The 17,639-nt window shown below is 41.0% G+C and overlaps 1 protein-coding gene across 2 annotated transcripts in view; it reads left to right on the top strand.

The window, feature by feature from the left end:
- LOC114668231 (cholesterol side-chain cleavage enzyme, mitochondrial) overlaps positions 1-17,639 on the top strand; it is a 39,074-nt gene that overhangs the window by 14,591 nt on the left and 6,844 nt on the right. For both annotated transcript variants that reach the window (XM_028823900.2, XM_028823901.2), the window contains 4 exons: positions 4,052-4,251; positions 8,665-8,868; positions 12,487-12,647; positions 12,962-13,128. In XM_028823900.2, coding sequence (XP_028679733.2) covers positions 4,052-4,251; positions 8,665-8,868; positions 12,487-12,647; positions 12,962-13,128 — 732 coding nt within the window. The remainder of the gene's footprint in view (positions 1-4,051; positions 4,252-8,664; positions 8,869-12,486; positions 12,648-12,961; positions 13,129-17,639) is intronic.

The following is a 17,639-nucleotide window of genomic DNA, read 5'->3' as shown; positions in this document are numbered from 1 at the left end:
AGACTAATCTGAAAACTATGTCTGTTTGGCATAAGCAGCAGCCGGTGAAGCGTCTCACACAAGGCCAAAGTGGTGGATTTTAGACTGGCAACACTGTTATTAGTAGTCCATCACGTCGGCCAGTTCACGGCCACACCAGCCACCTCCTGTTGTTGTTTCCGACACACTAACGTGGCTTTTGCTTGTCCCTGCGCAGACTACTTACACCGCCCGTACAGATTTAACTCTTGCATGTTTTACATGAATGTGAGCTGCAAAACAGCGCAGGTTATTCCTACTCAGTGACATTTAAAACTCCAGCAGCCTTCTCAAGGCTTGCAGTTAACTGTGATTTGCCAACATATTTGAAAATGAAGATGCTTATCATCAGTAGGCTGGTTACCGCCTTGAGTCAAGGCTAGTTGAGTCACATTGGCTGTGGCTGCCAGTTCAAGGCCCTCCAGCAGTATGTGAGGCCTGATAAGCGAGGCACTCATAGCCCGAGGTAATAGAAATGAACATGGGGACAAGTCTCCAAATCTGAGCTCTGGTTCTTCAAAACCAATAAACAAGCAATTAAATAAGTCAGAAAAAAAATGTACACAGTCAACATTTCTTAGGTTGGAATAAAGTTTTGCTGAAGCCTACATTAGACATGGGCTAATCAGATTGAATGTCGCTCTTCCCATTTAATCAAAATGTATTTTAAAAGGCAAATGCTGACATTGAATTGTTGAAAGAATTGTCTGTTTTACCTCACACTTATTTTGGTATTGTTTTACTCCAGATGGGCTATGCAGTACTGCAGTATTTTACAAATCTCTTTCTATGTATCACCTCCATGATTGGTTGGTTTCTTTAAATTTTGAATGTTTAGCTTGTATTGTCATTAAGAAAACGGACGGCCTTCTCACACCCTTTCACACCGCATTTTAGAAGCCTGCTTAACCAACTTGAGCATGGGAAAGGTGCTATATACAGTTAGGTCCATAAATATTTGGACAGACAACTTTTTTCTAATTTTGGTTCTGTACATTACCACAATGAACTTTAAATGAAACAATTCAGATGCAGTTCAAGTGCAGACTTTCAGCTTTAATTCAGTGGGGTGAACAAAACGATTGCATAAAAATGTGAGGCAACTAAAGTATTTTTTAACACAATCCCTTCATTTCAGGGGCTCAAAAGTAATTGGACAAATTTAAATAACTGGAAATAAAATGTTCATTTCTAATACTTGGTTGAAAACCCTTTGCTGGTCATGACAGCCTGAAGTCTTGAACTCATGGACATCACCAGATGCTGGGTTTCCTCCTTTTTAATGCTCTGCCAGGCCTTTACTGCAGCGGCTTTCAGTTGCTGTTTGTTTGTGGGCCTTTCTGTCCGAAGTTTAGTCTTCAAGAAGTGAAATGCCTGCTCAATTGGGTTAAGATCAGGTGACTGACTTGGCCATTCAAGAATTTTGCACTTCTTTGCTTTAATAAACTCCTGGGTTGCTTTGGCTGTATGTTTTGGGTTATTGTCCATCTGTATCATGAAACGCCGCCCAATCAATGTGACTGCATTTAGCTGGATTTGAGCAGACAGTATGTCTCTGAACACCTCAGAATTCATTTGGCTGCTTCTGTCCTGTGTCACATCATCAATAAACACTAGTGTCCCAGTGCCATTGGCAGCCATGCACGCCCAAGCCATCACACTGCCTCCACCGTGTTTTACAGATGACGTGGTATGCTTTGGATAATGAGCTGTTCCACGCCTTCTCCATACTTTTTTCTTGCCATCATTCTGGTAGAGGTTGATCTTGGTTTCATCTGTCCAAAGAATGTTTTTCCAGAACTGTGCTGGCTTTTTTAGATGTTCTTTAGCAAAGTCCAATCTAGCCTTTCTATTCTTGAGGCTTATGAGTGGCTTGCACCTTGCAGTGCACCCTCTGTATTTACTTTCATGCAGTCTTCTCTTTATGGTAGACTTGGATATCGATACGCCTACCCCCTGGAGAGTGTTGGTCACTTGGTTGGCTGTTGTGAAGGGGTTTCTCTTCACCATGGAAATGATTCTGCGATCATCCACCACTCTTGTCTTCTGTGGACGTCCAGGTCTTTTTGCGTTGCTGAGTTCACCAGTACTTGCTTTTATTCTCAGGATGTACCAAACTGTAGATTTGGCACTCGTAATATTGTAGCAATTTCTCGGATGGGTATTTTCTGTTTTTGCAGCTTAAGGATGGCTTCTTTCACCTGCATGGAGAGCTCCTTTGACCGCATGTTGTCTGTTCACAGCAAAATCTTCCACATACAAGCACCACACCTCAAATCAACTCCAGGCCTTTTATCTGCTTAATTAATAATGACATAACGACGGACTTGCCCACACCTGCCCATGAAATAGCCTTTGAGTCAATTGTCCAATTACTTTTGAGCCCCTGAAATGAAGAGATTGTGTTCAAAAAATGCTTTAGTTGCCTCACATTTTTATGCAATCGTTTCTGTTCACCCCACTGAATTAAAGCTGAAAGTCTGCACTTCAAAAGCATCTGAGTTGTTTCATTTAAAATTCATTGTGGTAATGTACAGAACCAAAATTAGAAAAAAGTTGTCTCTGTCCAAATATTTATGGACCTAACTGTAAATAAAATATATTATTATTATTATTATTAAGGGTCACTTTTGAAAGACTTCTCTGGCTCCCTAAACGTATCATTCTGCGCTTGATCCCATTTCCCACTTTCAAACCTGACAGCTCTGTTTCGTGTTACAACTGTTAAGCGTCGGTTGCAGCAAGCAAAAGTTAGTTTACTTTCACATTAATGGCAAGGGAAAATAACCATGTGTTCCTGATTTTCCTTTTATTATTACAGTATATAGGCTTTAAAAATACCATTTTAAATATCCACAATACTCCTCTGCCTACTTCAGCAAACATGCAGATTCACATGAAATATGGCTGCTGACTTGACTCACGCTGCCTACAAAAAAGGGATGGGCAAGGAAGTTATTTAGGTCTCCTGTTATACATTTTTGCTGCAACTATAAAAATAAAAGAAAAGAGTTTAGTTTTAGTCCCATGTGAGCCCTCGACTGCTGTCTCCCCTGCATGGTGGTCAACTGGCCTCCCACGCTGCCTGGTGACAAATTTAGGCCTGGAATGTCTACTAATGTGGTCATCTGCTAATAAACTCTCAGACTCTGAATTTTTCTAAGATACTGCAAATAAATATCCTTCGTAAATCAATAATTGTAATGTGGAGAAAGTACTTAAAGATCATTATAATGCACATTGATTTGTTTCATTTGTGAAGGCTCGTTTAAACGAGAGACAGTCGGGATGGTAGGCCTTCTGGCGTCTTATCAGCAAAAAGAAGCATAGAGCATATTGAGGACTGCGCCTGATGTGTTGAAGCAGTCACAAGTGGACATATCTGGGCTTTACAGGCAGTGTGAAGTGTTCTTGTGGGTCACGCCACTTTGAGCGCACAAAGAAAATCCCGTTGTTGTGAAGGGCAGCTTCTTCAGCTGTCACATTCGTTTGAATTTTCACTTGCGTCTTTGAAGCCACAGTGCAAGAGTGCTGTTAATAATAGCATAAATGTAAAAAGTACAAACGCACATGCAGATTTTTGAATTTTTAACTTGCGTTCGCATATATAGTTATTTTAATTTGAGCATTCAATGTTTATTTTTTGGCTAATTTGACCATATTTGAGACTGGTCTAAGCTCAGCAGTAGTAGGAGGAGGCATACAAGACAAGTGGAGCAGCGCCATGCAAATCAAAGGCTGCAGACGTGGGTTTTAAAGAACTGTCCCCGTCTAGTGCTGAGCAGCTAAGTAGTCCTTGACTGGTTAACACTACAGGACAAAAGGCTCCCTCAGCCACTCTGTATAGTGCCACTTCACTAAACAAACACGGAGGGGTGCACTTCATAAAAACTTTGCAATGCTGTTGGTTATAACACCTGATGTTTGTGGACTGATTTGTACTTGTATCCAATAATAATAATAATTCTGACCTGATCACCATTAAAATTCAAAATCTAGACAGACCTTTTGTTTTTTTTTTTTTTCTGTTTAGAAGTGGAGAAGACTGGCGGGTTAATCGTGTGATCCTCAACAAAGAGGTGATCTCTCCCAAAGTGCTTGGAAACTTTGTACCCTTGCTTGATGAAGTGGGCCAGGATTTTGTTGCCCGAGTGTTTAAGAATATCAATAATAACAGCAGCGGAAGGTGGACTGCAGATCTTTCTCATGAGCTTTTCAGATTTGCACTTGAAGGTAAGCGTCTGCACTGATCACGACATTGTTCTGCAGTTCTTCAAAACCAGCCAGTCTGGTAATTGACCTGAAGTTTTTGTTTTTCCAGGGGACTGTTTGCTTTTTCTGGCAGGAAATTGTTTTTCAATGAAAACACACTTTTATATGCTGTGACAGGACCACTGGGGGTGTGCCAGCCACCCAACCCGCCACAGACAGACGCAGGAGGCACACTTAGAAAACACACAAACACATTTTATTTCTTTTTTTTTTTTTCTTCACTTGTGGGCAACGCCTTCCCTGTTCCCACAAGTGCAAGACACAGTCCCAAGCACAAACACAAGCACCAGCACAATATTCCTCTTTCCTTCTCTTTCTCTTTTTCTCCTTCACAGTAAGCTTTGTCCACCTTCCACCCGACTCTGGCTCACCAACCACTGTCCGCTGGCCCCTTATATAAGGTACCCGGATGTGGCAGAAGAACCTCCCACATGGGCACGGGAACAACTCCAGCGGCACCTCCGGATCCCAACAGGGCTGTAGACAACTCCATCTCCCATGAAGCCCTGCGGGAGTCCGAGGCACTGCTGCAACCCACGGGGGCTGCCATCTAGCGTCCCAGGGGAGGTAACGCCCTGACCCGGCTTTCTCCCTCGATCCTTTCCCCTTGGGATTAATAAAGTATCTATCTATCTATCTATCTATCTATCTATCTATCTATCTATCTATCTATCTATCTATCTATCTATCTATCTACCTACCTACCTACCTACCTACCTACCTTCCTTCCTTCCTTCCTTCCTTCCTTCCTTCCTTCCTTCCTTCCTTGGCAGTGGCACCCCGGCCATCCATGGCAATACTTATAATGCAAAACATGCGCATTATACATTTCATTCAGATGATCTCTTATTAAATGTATACCAGAAACTTCATTAGATATGCAAAGCATAATTGAGTATTTAAACAATATTAAGAACACAATCTGAACATCTTTTTACAAATTATTCTTATAAAGGCTAATTTAGGACTGATGGTCAGCCTAACTGATGGCTGTAGAGCAGGGGTGTCGAACTCCAAGCCTGGAGGGCCGCAGTGGCTGCAGGTTTTCATTCTCACCCTTTTCCTAATCGGCGACCAGTTTTCACTGCTAATTAACTCCTTTCCCTCTTTTAACAGCCCTGTTTTTAAGGATTCCGTCCTCTGAATTGATTCGTTTCTTCATTTAATGGCAGCCAAACAGAAATGAGACGTGAAACGAGCCAACAGATGACCAGCTGAACTGGAACATCAAACTCCAACCAGTTACTTAATGAGATGCCAGTTCTTGCTGTTAATTAAACCCGTTACTCAATTCCATAGCTTGCTGCTGCTCTCATTCAAGTGTTGATTTTCTGTTTCTGATTATTGACCTGAGAAATCAACCTTACCGAGACCCTCAACTTTCTTTATGTTCAGATAATGTGGTTAGCTGGTCACCTGTTTGCTCGTTTTGTGTCTCATTATTGTTTGGCTGCTAATTAAGGAGATGGAAAGAACTAAGGGGTCTGAGTTGAGTTAATTAAATCTAAGGCAAAAGAAGTTAATTAGCAGGAAAAACAGGTCACTAATTAAGAAGGTGGTTAGAATGAAAACCTGCAGTCATTGCGGCCCTCCGGGACTGGAGTTCGACACCCCTGCTGTAGAGTGTGGACCCTGACTCTAAAACTAAGGGGTTTAGAAAACGGGTTAATGGATGAAGAATTATTTACAGAAATACTGTAAAAGAATTTAGGGGGCTTAATGTGCTACTTCATCTTACAAAACTTAATGCATTTCTTAGGCTTGTTTCCAGCTTCATTGTGGTTCATGTATTCATGTGAGGAGATGTCTTAGAAGAAGCAAAATGTAATTTAAGGTGCATAGCTGCACCCACCACAGGATGAACCACCTGGATTGGCACCTGAGTGTAGCGGGTGACACCTCAGCACCACACTGGAACTGTGGGAGGTTTTTTTATGGTGGCTGGATGAGGAAAAGAAATTGAATCCCTGCTTTCTGCTGTGTATATCATGTTCACAAATCTTCAGACATTTGCCACTGGAAGGGGCTGCTGTCACTTTGAAAAATGAAAACGTGAAACAACTTTAACGGTTTGGCTCCATCAGTCAATTACAGACGCCCAGCAAGAACCACCCAAGGAGGAGATGCCAGTCCATGCAATTAAAGTAATCAAAAACATCCACACAAGATGACGGCATTAAAATACTGCAATGTGATAAGTTACATGGGGTGAAAATATTTCATGCAAATAAAAGTGCATTTAAGTGCAGAGAGCAAACTGAGCTTTAGCTTGCAAGTAAAGGGAGAAGAGGCTAACAATGGAGACGATGTTGTTGTCAAAATGATGAGGGAAAGCATTTCAGCTTCTTCAGGACAGTCCATGCCTGGGACCAATAATATAAAAAAATGATGCTTAACATAGAAATTTGTCAAATGTAAAGTGGAATGTTGTATTGTGAAATGACTTGTGCACCAAAGTCCCTTGAAAAGGTCATACTTCTACCTAATATATTTAGAACTTGGTTATTAAAATGTCATCAAAGATAGAAGTCAACATTACCTGCCTGAAGAGAAACTGCAGAAAATAAAATGTCTGGTAGTTTTTCTGGTTTGATCAAAGTCTTGTCCTGGCTTGATGGTCTGGCTTTCAGAAGGATGTCATCTTGATGCATGTAACTGATATGTTGAAGGTCTTTCACTAGGAGTCCATGGTTCTTGCTTGTGCAGTGAGGTGGATCTCAGTGCCATTCTTATTACCTTGAGCTTTGACGGAGGGAAATTTTTATTAAGAACAATGAAATACTTGCTTTGTAAGAAGTGCTGCCCGTTAATCTATCCATTTTCTGATTTGGCTTATTCATTACGGGAAGCTGAGGCATCAGGCATAACATGGGAACCAACCCTGGATGGGGTGCCAGTCAATTGAGAAGTACGTCAACTTGACACATCCACACTCACTACTGCAAGTTCAGCTTAAAGAGTATTTGATGATGTGTGGGAAAACTAGGAAACACATAAGAGAACGGAGCAGCCCTGGACAGCGAGTGACCGGAGTGCTACCCGTCACCAGGATCTGTGAGGCAGCAACGCTAACACTCGGCCTTATTGGACTCCAGGAGTGGCAGCAGAGCAGCAGTATCTCTCTTTGCCTACATTTACAGCTGCAACCATTAAGGTCATGTGTACTGTGAAGTTTCAACAGTTTAGCATTATGGAACATCATGTGACACCATGTTAAAATTTGCTTTAGGCAGAGACAAAGAGTTCAAGTTTGTTTGTTTAATTTTGTTTATGCGTTGCTGGGTTTTGCCATCCTCAGTATCCTCCCAGAGGTCCTCCCAAAGTGGACCTGGGAGCCAGTGGCGTAGTTAGAGTTTGTGCCGCTCAGGGCAGGGTTGGTGCTTCAATTTGCCGCCCTCCAACATATCTGAAGATGTTAACCTATTTAAATAGAAAATTAAAATGACGTATAGAGTAAAACTGAGATAAATTTTGCATAGATTTATTCGTATATAGAGAAACAGCAATAATTTTTCACATATAATTATTTATAAGCATCAACTAGACAAGAATATAGTATAGACGCACTGAGAAGCCGTGTCCTGATTATTAGTTGCGAAAACCAGAACCAGTGTAGTGTACAAGTGATAGGTGGGGATGTTTTCTGCGCAGATCAAGAACGCATTCGTATTGATAACGAAACAAAATTATAAATTAGTTGTTTATCTTCCTAGAAATTATTATCGGTGTAATGTTTATGTTTACTGCGGTGGGTTGGCACCCTGCCCGGGATTGGTTCCTGCCTTGTGCCCTGTGTTGGCTGGGATTGGCTCCAGCAGACCCCCGTGACCCTGTGTTTGGATTCAGCGGGTTGGAAAATAGATGGATGGATGTTTATGTTTATTTTTGTTATTGCCTCATAAATTTCAACTGCTGTGTCTGATGCCATCACAGAAGGACAGTCTGAAAATTATATTTGAAGCTTTTGTGGATACAAATCAGAGAATTTGACTTTTTTCATTCATGAGTGATATTTTTCCAAACCTTGCTGCTTACACATGAATTGTACTGAGCCTTTTGGCCAATAATGCCACACCCAAAAATGTGCCGCCTGGGGCAGACCGCCCCATCCGCCCGCCTCTAGCTATGCCACTGCTGGGAGCCTGCTCCTTTAAAAGGAATGGCCAGATATTTCGACTTTAGGTGTTGTACAATGGATCCATCTTTCATTCTCTCTTTACTGCTGAAAGGGCTCAGATCAGGGATTTAGAAGCCTGTTCCTTTTCACAGTTGAAGGAGCTCCACAGTCTGATGCCTAGACTGATGGCTGTCTGGTGAGAGGTGTTTGGACATGGACTTCAGCTAGTAACACTACTGTCTTTGTCTTCTCTTCAGCTGTAAGTCATGTGTTATATGGTGAGCGCCTTGGCCTTTTGCAAGACCACATCAACCCCGATTCTCAAGAGTTCATCAACAGCATAACCCTCATGTTCAAGTCCACCGTGCCAATGTTGTATATTCCTCCTAACCTGCTGCGCCGACTTGGAGCCAAAGTATGGAATGACCATGTAGCGGCCTGGGATGCCATTTTTAATCATGGTGAGTTAAAACTTGAAGGTATCTCTTCATGGCTTTATTCCATTCTGCAGTCTATCCAGTTCAGCAAGAACTTGGGGACACGTTTGTAAATTTAGGTGCAGATTTCACACAAGTTTCAGAAAGTTTTTCTTCATGCAAAGGACCTTAGACGTATGGAGTAAATTACCAAGTATGGTGGAGAGCAGAAATTTGGAGACCTTCAAATCTTGACTTGATGCTATGTATGACAATGTAGGTGAATAGGATGGATGATCTTGTCTTGCTGAATGACCTGTGCTTGTCACAGTTGTTCTAATGGATTACATATTTGAATGGTCTTTCCTTATGATGCACCAAATTTTGGCTAGTAGGTCCAGCAGAATTGCAGGGAAAAAAATCAGTGCTGACGTGAGTAGGGAGAAGTAAAAGGGCTAAAAGTAGGCTGCTGTGGCCTTAATTTATGTTGCTGTGTGGCCCTGTCCATATCTCATTCCTTTATACCTCTTGAGATCAAATCCTGGACTCTGGCAAAATATCATCTACCTGACATCTACTGATTTATTTTAATGTGTGTATGATATACATACTGTATGTATCTTCGTGAAAGGCACTAAAAACAAAATGCATCAGTTCATTTTACAAAATCCTCTTCCTGTCAGTTCTGAACTTTAATGTCATATCTTTGGCCTAGAAGATGATGTACCACTCTTAGAACTGGCACGATTATAATATGTGCTGCCCTCCTAGAGCAGCAGCAAAGGAAAAAAAAAAAATCTGGGGAGCGAGTGACCAACACTACTTACCTACTACACCATCACAAGTGTAAAGACACACCAGTGAAAGCAGCGTTAAATAAAAAATGATTATTGGAAGATGATACACACACACTTACTGTAACAAAAAAGCCCTAAATACATAATATCGCGCTGCAGCACTTCCCACCCAACACAAATCATAGCACAAAACACTTAAACACATAAAATACTAATACAGAAATTTGAGCAAGAGAAAAAAAAAAATGTATTTGTAGTCCTTTAGATATTATCTGTACAGAATGTCGAGCTCAGTCTGCGGTGCGGAAATGAGGCGCCAACCATACCTCCTGTTCCGGGAAATATACAGATCAACAGTTCCTGTGCTGGCCCGACAGGCCCTCTCCCGAATACCTTTCACCAGAAAGTAAAAAATAATTCATCTTGAAATGAACCCGGGTTCACCTGACGTTTTCCATGCGGTGTCAATCCTTTCCCTCTTGCCTTTTCCCGTGATGGCGTCCGCTGCTGTCTTGGCTCTGCGCTCCCCTTCTCCTTTTTCCCGCCACCCATTTGCATACCGTTGGCTCCTCCCCGTACCGTCTGTTGGCCTTCCCCCATGTACCATTGGCCGGCCTTACAAATTAAGCCATTCCACTGATAACAGGAATGGGAGAAGGTACAAACTCACAGTGATGCACGCATATTCCAGACAACCGTTACAAAGAAATTCCCATAAGCTTGGTGTCTGGAGTTGAACCCCCAAGATTTAGAGTTAGAAAGTGGTGCCTAAATACAAGCCAGGAGTAAGAATAGCAGGGAGAACTGTGGGGTCTTTTTACATTTTCTAGGCATTTCATCAAAGAGTTTGTTATCTCAATTTTATTGCACATTTTTGTAAATGTGAAACATATTCAAAGATAGGAGTGATACTAAAATGTTCTTACACGTTTTAGTAGTGTACATAATATGATTTTAATACCATTTTACCATGTGCCTGAAATTGCTTTCATAGACAGCAGATTTCAACTCAGATCCTCATGGGTTGTTGTTAGTTGTTGGATGTGAAGGGTCAGTGACTATCTGTAATTCAAATTTCTTAAAAATAACATTTTCCAAAAAAGCACCTGATGGAGATTATCTGTGCTGAAGTCTCAAGCTAAAATTACTGACTTCATTCGAAAATGATAGATAGCAGATCACTGTCATGCTTTGCTGATAAATTACAGTGCCAGACAAATGCTAAATCATTATAATCTTTAGATAATACACTTGAGGTTGTTTTTAGTGTAACAGAAAAACTGAGTACACATTTAGTCACCGTAGCATAAAGTGTCACTGAACCATCTTTCATACATTTCTACATAAGTAGCTTAATTATTTATTTATTTTATTTTTTCACTTTTACAAACATAAAATGCTTAACTGCTTGGATTTCAAGAAGCAGGAGAGTGAGCTGCTGTGACTAAAGTTCATGCAAGGTGCTGTACAGCCACAGACTTTTAGAATGTAATGAGATCTACCGCTGCATTCTGGTACAGTAAGGGATGGTGCTTCCCATGTATGGTGATGAATAAATAAACAATATCATTACTACAATATTAAATAAATAAATAAATAATACATCTAGCATCATACCTTCCTTATGTGGTAATACTTGTGGTCATCCAACCCCACCCACATCTGACTCCGCCCCATCCTGAGCTGCACTTGCTTCAGAGCACAACTGCAGGTGTTTCACTGCTTTTACACAAAACATACAAGCGGACAAAAATTATGCAAAATACAGAAAAAGTGAAGGTTTGATAGATGAAAAATATTCAATTATATAGTGTCTTTCACATCTATCTGTCAATTATAAACTGCTCTTTTTCATTCTAATTGATAAAGATGTGAAAGTTGCTATATAATAGAATGAAGAGGAGCTCTGTATATTTGATGTGGAAAACCCTGAATGAAAAGAGCTCTGTATAACAGATAGAAAGGAAAGGCATTATATAATAGATATAAATGAAAAGCACAATATAATAGAATTGTATTTGTCCCTAAGGGGAAATTTGGCAAATAAATGTCTCCCCATGGTGCCGGTCCCTTTAAACCAGGAGTTTTCAAGTTCAGCCCTGGTGTCCCCTGTCGCTGCAGTTTTTATTCTAATCAGTTTCACAATCATTCAGTCATTTACAACTTTATTAATCTCATTTTTTAATTAGTAGACTTTTCTCCTTTTCTTATTTTGATTTCAGCAAATTGTAGTAGTGTGAGAGTTTCTTTTAAGAAGTCAAGATGTTTTTTGCCATAGTGTAGTTTTGTCATTTTCTTTATAACTGACATTTTTGCCCTCTTAATTGTATCTGAATTTTGACGATTAATGATGAGCAAAGCAGACACAAATGCAAATGTCCCTGAATGCTAAAGGGTAGCTGCTACTTCATTGTTATCCACTTGTGTACTTACTAGCCAACAATGACTTAAATCACATGAACATTAACAAAGAAAAAGTATTAAACCTGCAAGATAAAAAGAATGAATCCACACATAAATGCTTGTCTAATCATTTAGCATAACCATCTTGTAATGTCTGGTGTAACACAGAAACTGGTTTGGATGGAAGCCTGCAGCCAGCCACAGGGCATAGCCAGGACTAAGCATGAAGTCCGCTGCTTTCATTGATCTCGATGAGTGGATGCAGTGATGGTTCGGGCTACAAAGAGGCAGCCCTCAGTATACAGTGCATGTGATGCCGGCCCCGAATTTAAATCTGCCCATTAGGGGGCAGTAGACGTGGGTGTCTAGAGTTTTACTTTGTGGCTTTAATTATTTATTGGAAGACGTGCATTCTGAAAAATGTGTATGATCTTTTTTTTTTTCTTACTTTTTTGTTCTTTAGCTGACAAATGCATTCAGAATATTTACAGGACACTACGGCATTCCCCTTTGCTTGAGGAACGCTACCCAGGGGTGTTAACCAGCCTCCTGCTACAGGACAAGCTGTCCATTGAAGAGATCAAAGCGAGCGTGACGGAGCTAATGGCTGGTGGTGTTGATACGGTACTCACATAATTTTAGTCCTTTGGCCGCTCACACCATTCTTGAGTGGCCTGCTCAGAACGAAACAACTGTAAATAAAGTGACCATCTCCCTTTGGTTATCATTTACTTGCTTATTTATAGAAATATTGTGCTTTACCAAACATAATATTCTAGCTTAAGGAAAAGTGTTTAAAGGAAATAACAATGCTGTAAACTATGGGCAAATACAGACCAAGATGTCTACTTCAAATGAGATCACTTTCAAAAATGATGGCATGACAATGTTTCAGAAGTGGCAGGCCTGTATTTTATTTTTTTATCTTTTCATTTCAGACCTCTATTACTCTGTTGTGGACTCTGTACGAGCTTGCCAAAAACCAAGAATTGCAAGAAAAGCTGCGTGATGAAGTTCAGACAGCTTGGACAGCAACAAAGGGGGACATGATCCAGATGATCCGCTCAGTGCCTTTGATAAATGGAACCATCAAAGAAACATTAAGGTGAGTTTTGTGAAATGTGTCATGAAAGAAATGTAGCGGGCACCACCAGGGGTTGTGGGCATGCGTGAACAAAGCCAAATCAGTAGTCCTGTGGAACGTGACCTGACAATTTCCAAGGATACACCTTAGTAAGATTCCTAAGAATTCCCTGGGTCTGTGGAAGTGTAAAAATTGACATTAAACACAAAAAAATATCAAAATGTCCACAAACATGACCTTCTGACATTGATGTGATTCGGTCATAAAAGGCAAATGGAGGTCATGGATAAGCTTGACGGTTTTCTATTTGTTGTCATGAGTTTAGTCTGAAATGTTTCGGCAAATAGGACCAATTCAGACTCAAAGTTAAGAAGGAAACTGTTGCGCCGACTTTCACCAGTCATGCCTGTCTGCTTCGCAGCTGCCATTCTCCACCAGTGAGGCGCTGAGTGGTAGAGAAGCACCAAAGATCTTAGATGGACACTGAGCAGTAACATGTTTAACAGATCCTTTGTAGTCCGTCTTTACCTGTAACTAATATTGTGTGATATGTTGTAAATGCATCTTTATGATTTGAGCACCTTATACAAATATAAATAAAATGAATGCAATATTCACTTATTCCTGTTCACCAGTGTTGTTTCTTTTAGAGAATACAAGGACATTAGTGGTTTTTGGAGATTTTTTTAGTTTTTTTGCAACTCTAAGGATCTCCATTTGTTTGTTAGCGGTGAGGGAAACGTATAAGGTCGTCCTGATTTCTGTAAATGACTGAATTCCAGTAAACTCGGGAATTTACCAGAGTCTGCATGTTAAGGGGTCCATAAGATCTCATGGAAATGTGTGCCTTCAAATATTCAATAAGTGTATTGTGCGTGCTTTTTCCATTTTAATAAGTTCTGCCCTCAACCAAATAAGCAGAAGACTTCATAAAACAATCTCGTTAATTTCTGGTGGCTAATGACCAACTGTATTATCGTGAGGTTTGTGAGACATACCTGGAATGTTTATTGGGTTCATCTATTCCCACCTTTGAACATTAACACACACACACACTCACAAATACACACTCATACACACAGAGATCCTATCCAGATAAAGTCTTGGTGGTGCCAATAGCCAGTCACTCTGTAATATTCGTCAGTCAGTCATTGTCCAACCCGCTATATCCTAACACAGGGTCACGGGGGGTCTGCTGGAGCCAATCCCAGCCAACAAAGGGTGCAAGGCAGGAACAAATCCCGGGCAGAGTGCCAGCCCACCGCAGGGCACACACACAGACACACACACCAAGCACAATTTAGGATTTCCAATGCACCTAACCTGCATGTCTTTGGACTGTGGGAGGAAACCAACGCAGCCACAGGGAGAACATGCAGACTCCACGCAGGGAGGACCTGGGAAGTGAACCCAGGTCTCCTTACTGCGAGGCAGCAGCACTACCACTGCGCCACCATGCGTCCCCATAGCAATACCAAATAGAAGAAAATATAACGGCAAATAAAATAGATAGCAAAGTCTGAAAATAAACAGTCTTAGAAAAGCTTACTGAAAATCAGAAGTGTCGAGGGGCGGATGTTGTCCTGGGAAGCTTTTGATTAAGCAATTTTTGTTATTCACAAATTAAGTTCCCTGATGTCCACATGAAATGGTCACACGTGTCTCGATCTCTGACATCACTTCCTCTGTTGCCCATCTGTCCTTATGTGTTTTTTTTTTCTTTGAGATGAATCAGATGTGCCATTTTTATGTTAAAATGCACACATGGGGTTTTAGGACATGTGCTATTGTTCAAATTTGCTTGGCTATCTTGTCCTGATGATGAATGACTCTGATCAAAGTGTTTGATCTTTTAAGTACAACCGCACTCCTTCCTTTCTCAAGCTGTAAATTAACTAACTCCTAGTCTTCCTTAAAATTCCTTAAAAATAAAATATTACATTTAATATTTCAAAAATTGAAGATTTTTCACTTCAAGACAGCAACAAAAGCTGTCTAGCTGAGGGCACAGCCACTTAAGGTTCAAGCAACTCTTTTCTCGCCACGTTATGAAGATTGCTCAAGCAGGAAGCCTAAATTTGTGTTTTATTAGTCAACAAAATAAGGCTGAACAAAGGGAGGACATGAAGTATCAAAATGAACATGAGCCAGATAAACGCCCTGGGTTTTAGACCTCATTCTTGTCCCAGATGGGTTGACTTTTCCACTTTCCTGAATCTCAGAATCACATAGAATTCTCACTCCTGCACTATGTGTCTTCTTTATGCCAGTCAGTTTTCATTCCCTATTTTTTTCCTACTCAATACTTGATCGCTCCCACAGAAAGCATTCTTTAAACCTCTTTCTGGAAGCAGAACTATACATTTTTATGGTCAGAGACACTCATCAGGATTTAAAGGCCAGCATCAATAACAGCTGCTAGGCTACCTTCTCTTCTCAGTAGTTGGCACATCTCTAGCAGTATCCCATTTGTGAATCATTGTGGACATGTTGGACCCGGACACCGACAGGCTGACACAGAAGTGTTAAATCACACGTGTTTATTTACAACCCTTACCCCCAACACAACACACAGTGCATAATCACCGAACACAGTCTCTTAGGACTCCTCTCTGGCAAGCTCCGTCCTTCTTCCACCCGACTCCAGCTTTCTGATTGGAGTGAGGCAGCCCCTTTTATTTAGACCCCGGATGTGTCGCAGGTGGCCCGAAATTAACATCCAGCAGCACTCCCAAGTGTGGCGGAAGTACTGCATATTCAAGTCCAGGGGCTATCCAAGCGCCCCCTGGCGGAGGCCACGGTGGAGCATAGGGTTGGATCCTCCATCTCAGTGGCCCCCGTACAACCCAGAGGCGCTGCCCCCTTGTGGCCCAGGGAAAACACTGCCCTTCTTCCGGTACTCCCGTAGTTCTGGCATCCCGGTGGGGCAAGGTCCCTGGACATCTGTCACAATCATATTCTGCCAATTGTTCACTGGGACTTTTTAATTCATCAGTGACTAATATACTCAAGAACGAGAATGGAAATTAAGGGGATATACATTTAAAACTAAAACAACAGCAGCTTTTCAAACAAATAGGAATCTGAAACAAACAAAGTCCTGCTGCTGAAATGGACACCTTTACAACTTTTAAAATTTACCTGGATGAAATATGGAGAGAATGTTGCCAAACGCCCTTCGTACTTGGAGTTTCTAGCACATTCTATAATGTATGCTGGTTACGTTACAAGGCAACTGGTATAAGTGGGTATGTCCTGCAACAGACTGGCAGCTTGTCCAGGCCTAGCTCTACCCTTTTATCCAAGCTTTCTGGATGGGCTCTGGTTTCCTGTGTCGGTGAAAAAAATGATGATGCTTTAGAAAACCGCTATATACAGCAGTTTAATATGATTAATGCATTTGTTAAAGGTGCTTAATCCTGTTTTAGGATCTCAAGGAACAAGAGTCTACACTAGCAGTACTGACGCAAAGCAAATGCCAACTCTCAATGTGATGGTCATCCGTTGCAGGGCAGATACTCATACATTTCTAAGTTGGCATACCTTGTATATCCTTGGCATGTGGGGAATCAAGGGGGAGAAGGTGGACATTGAGAGAATGTGAAAGCGACAGATGTGACAGAGTTTGGGTTTTGAACCCAATGAGAAGGTGTTATGAAGCAGGAGCTTTAAACACTTTGCGAAAACTCAATATAATATTGGATTTGGAAAATGGATGGAAGAACATATAACATATAACATGGAACAATGTAACATAAACATTTTCTGTACTGACATCCTTCAAGCGAAGGTCACTGAAAGCCAGCGTCTACCCAGTTTATAAGCAGCACAAAGCCAGATGTCCGTATGAAGGGTTTCACCAGCCAATCGGACTGAATGTCTGCCGAACCGTTGTTTAGGTGGAATCAGCATAGTCTTCAATCTAGAAAACGTCATTTTACTTGCAAGCCTGGCCTGGATAAGTGGCTTTAAAGCTGCATGGAGTTCCCTTATTTCAGGGGTGTCAATCTCATCAGATACAAGAATGATATGCAAAGTGAGCCAATATGAGAAGCTAACCTGATCCAATTCACTTGTTTGTGTTCTTTAGGTGAAAGTCAGAAAAAGATGACTCTATTTTGGTCCACTAAATTTTTCATGGTTCCCTAAAAAAAAAAAAAAAAAATCAACAGTTTTTAAAATATCAGGTGTGGCAGAATATGAGTACCAACAAGTAATGGAATTAAATAACTGGTTTTACTAACAAAAGACTTAACTTCTAAATTAAGAAATTGGCTGGATTTTGAGATCCCCATCTTAGCTGGTCATAAGTGTGCTCAAGTTTGCATGTCATTTTTGTTTGGCCACTAGTTAAAAATAAATAAATAAACCAACAGTCCAAGTCTTAAAAAGCAAGGCAAATAAAATTAACCAAAAAAATGCCTATTCAGTTAGCAGCTCTAACTGGTTTCTAATGAAGTGGCAGGAAGAAAAACCTGCAGCCATGGCAACCCTCCAGGATCTGAGTTTGACACCCTTACTTTAGTTGGCTT

The sequence above is a fragment of the Erpetoichthys calabaricus genome, chromosome 17 (genome assembly GCF_900747795.2).
Source record: "Erpetoichthys calabaricus chromosome 17, fErpCal1.3, whole genome shotgun sequence".
In the NCBI taxonomy this organism is placed as follows: Eukaryota; Metazoa; Chordata; class Cladistia; order Polypteriformes; family Polypteridae; genus Erpetoichthys; species Erpetoichthys calabaricus.
This window is presented reverse-complemented; position numbering and strand designations above follow the sequence as displayed.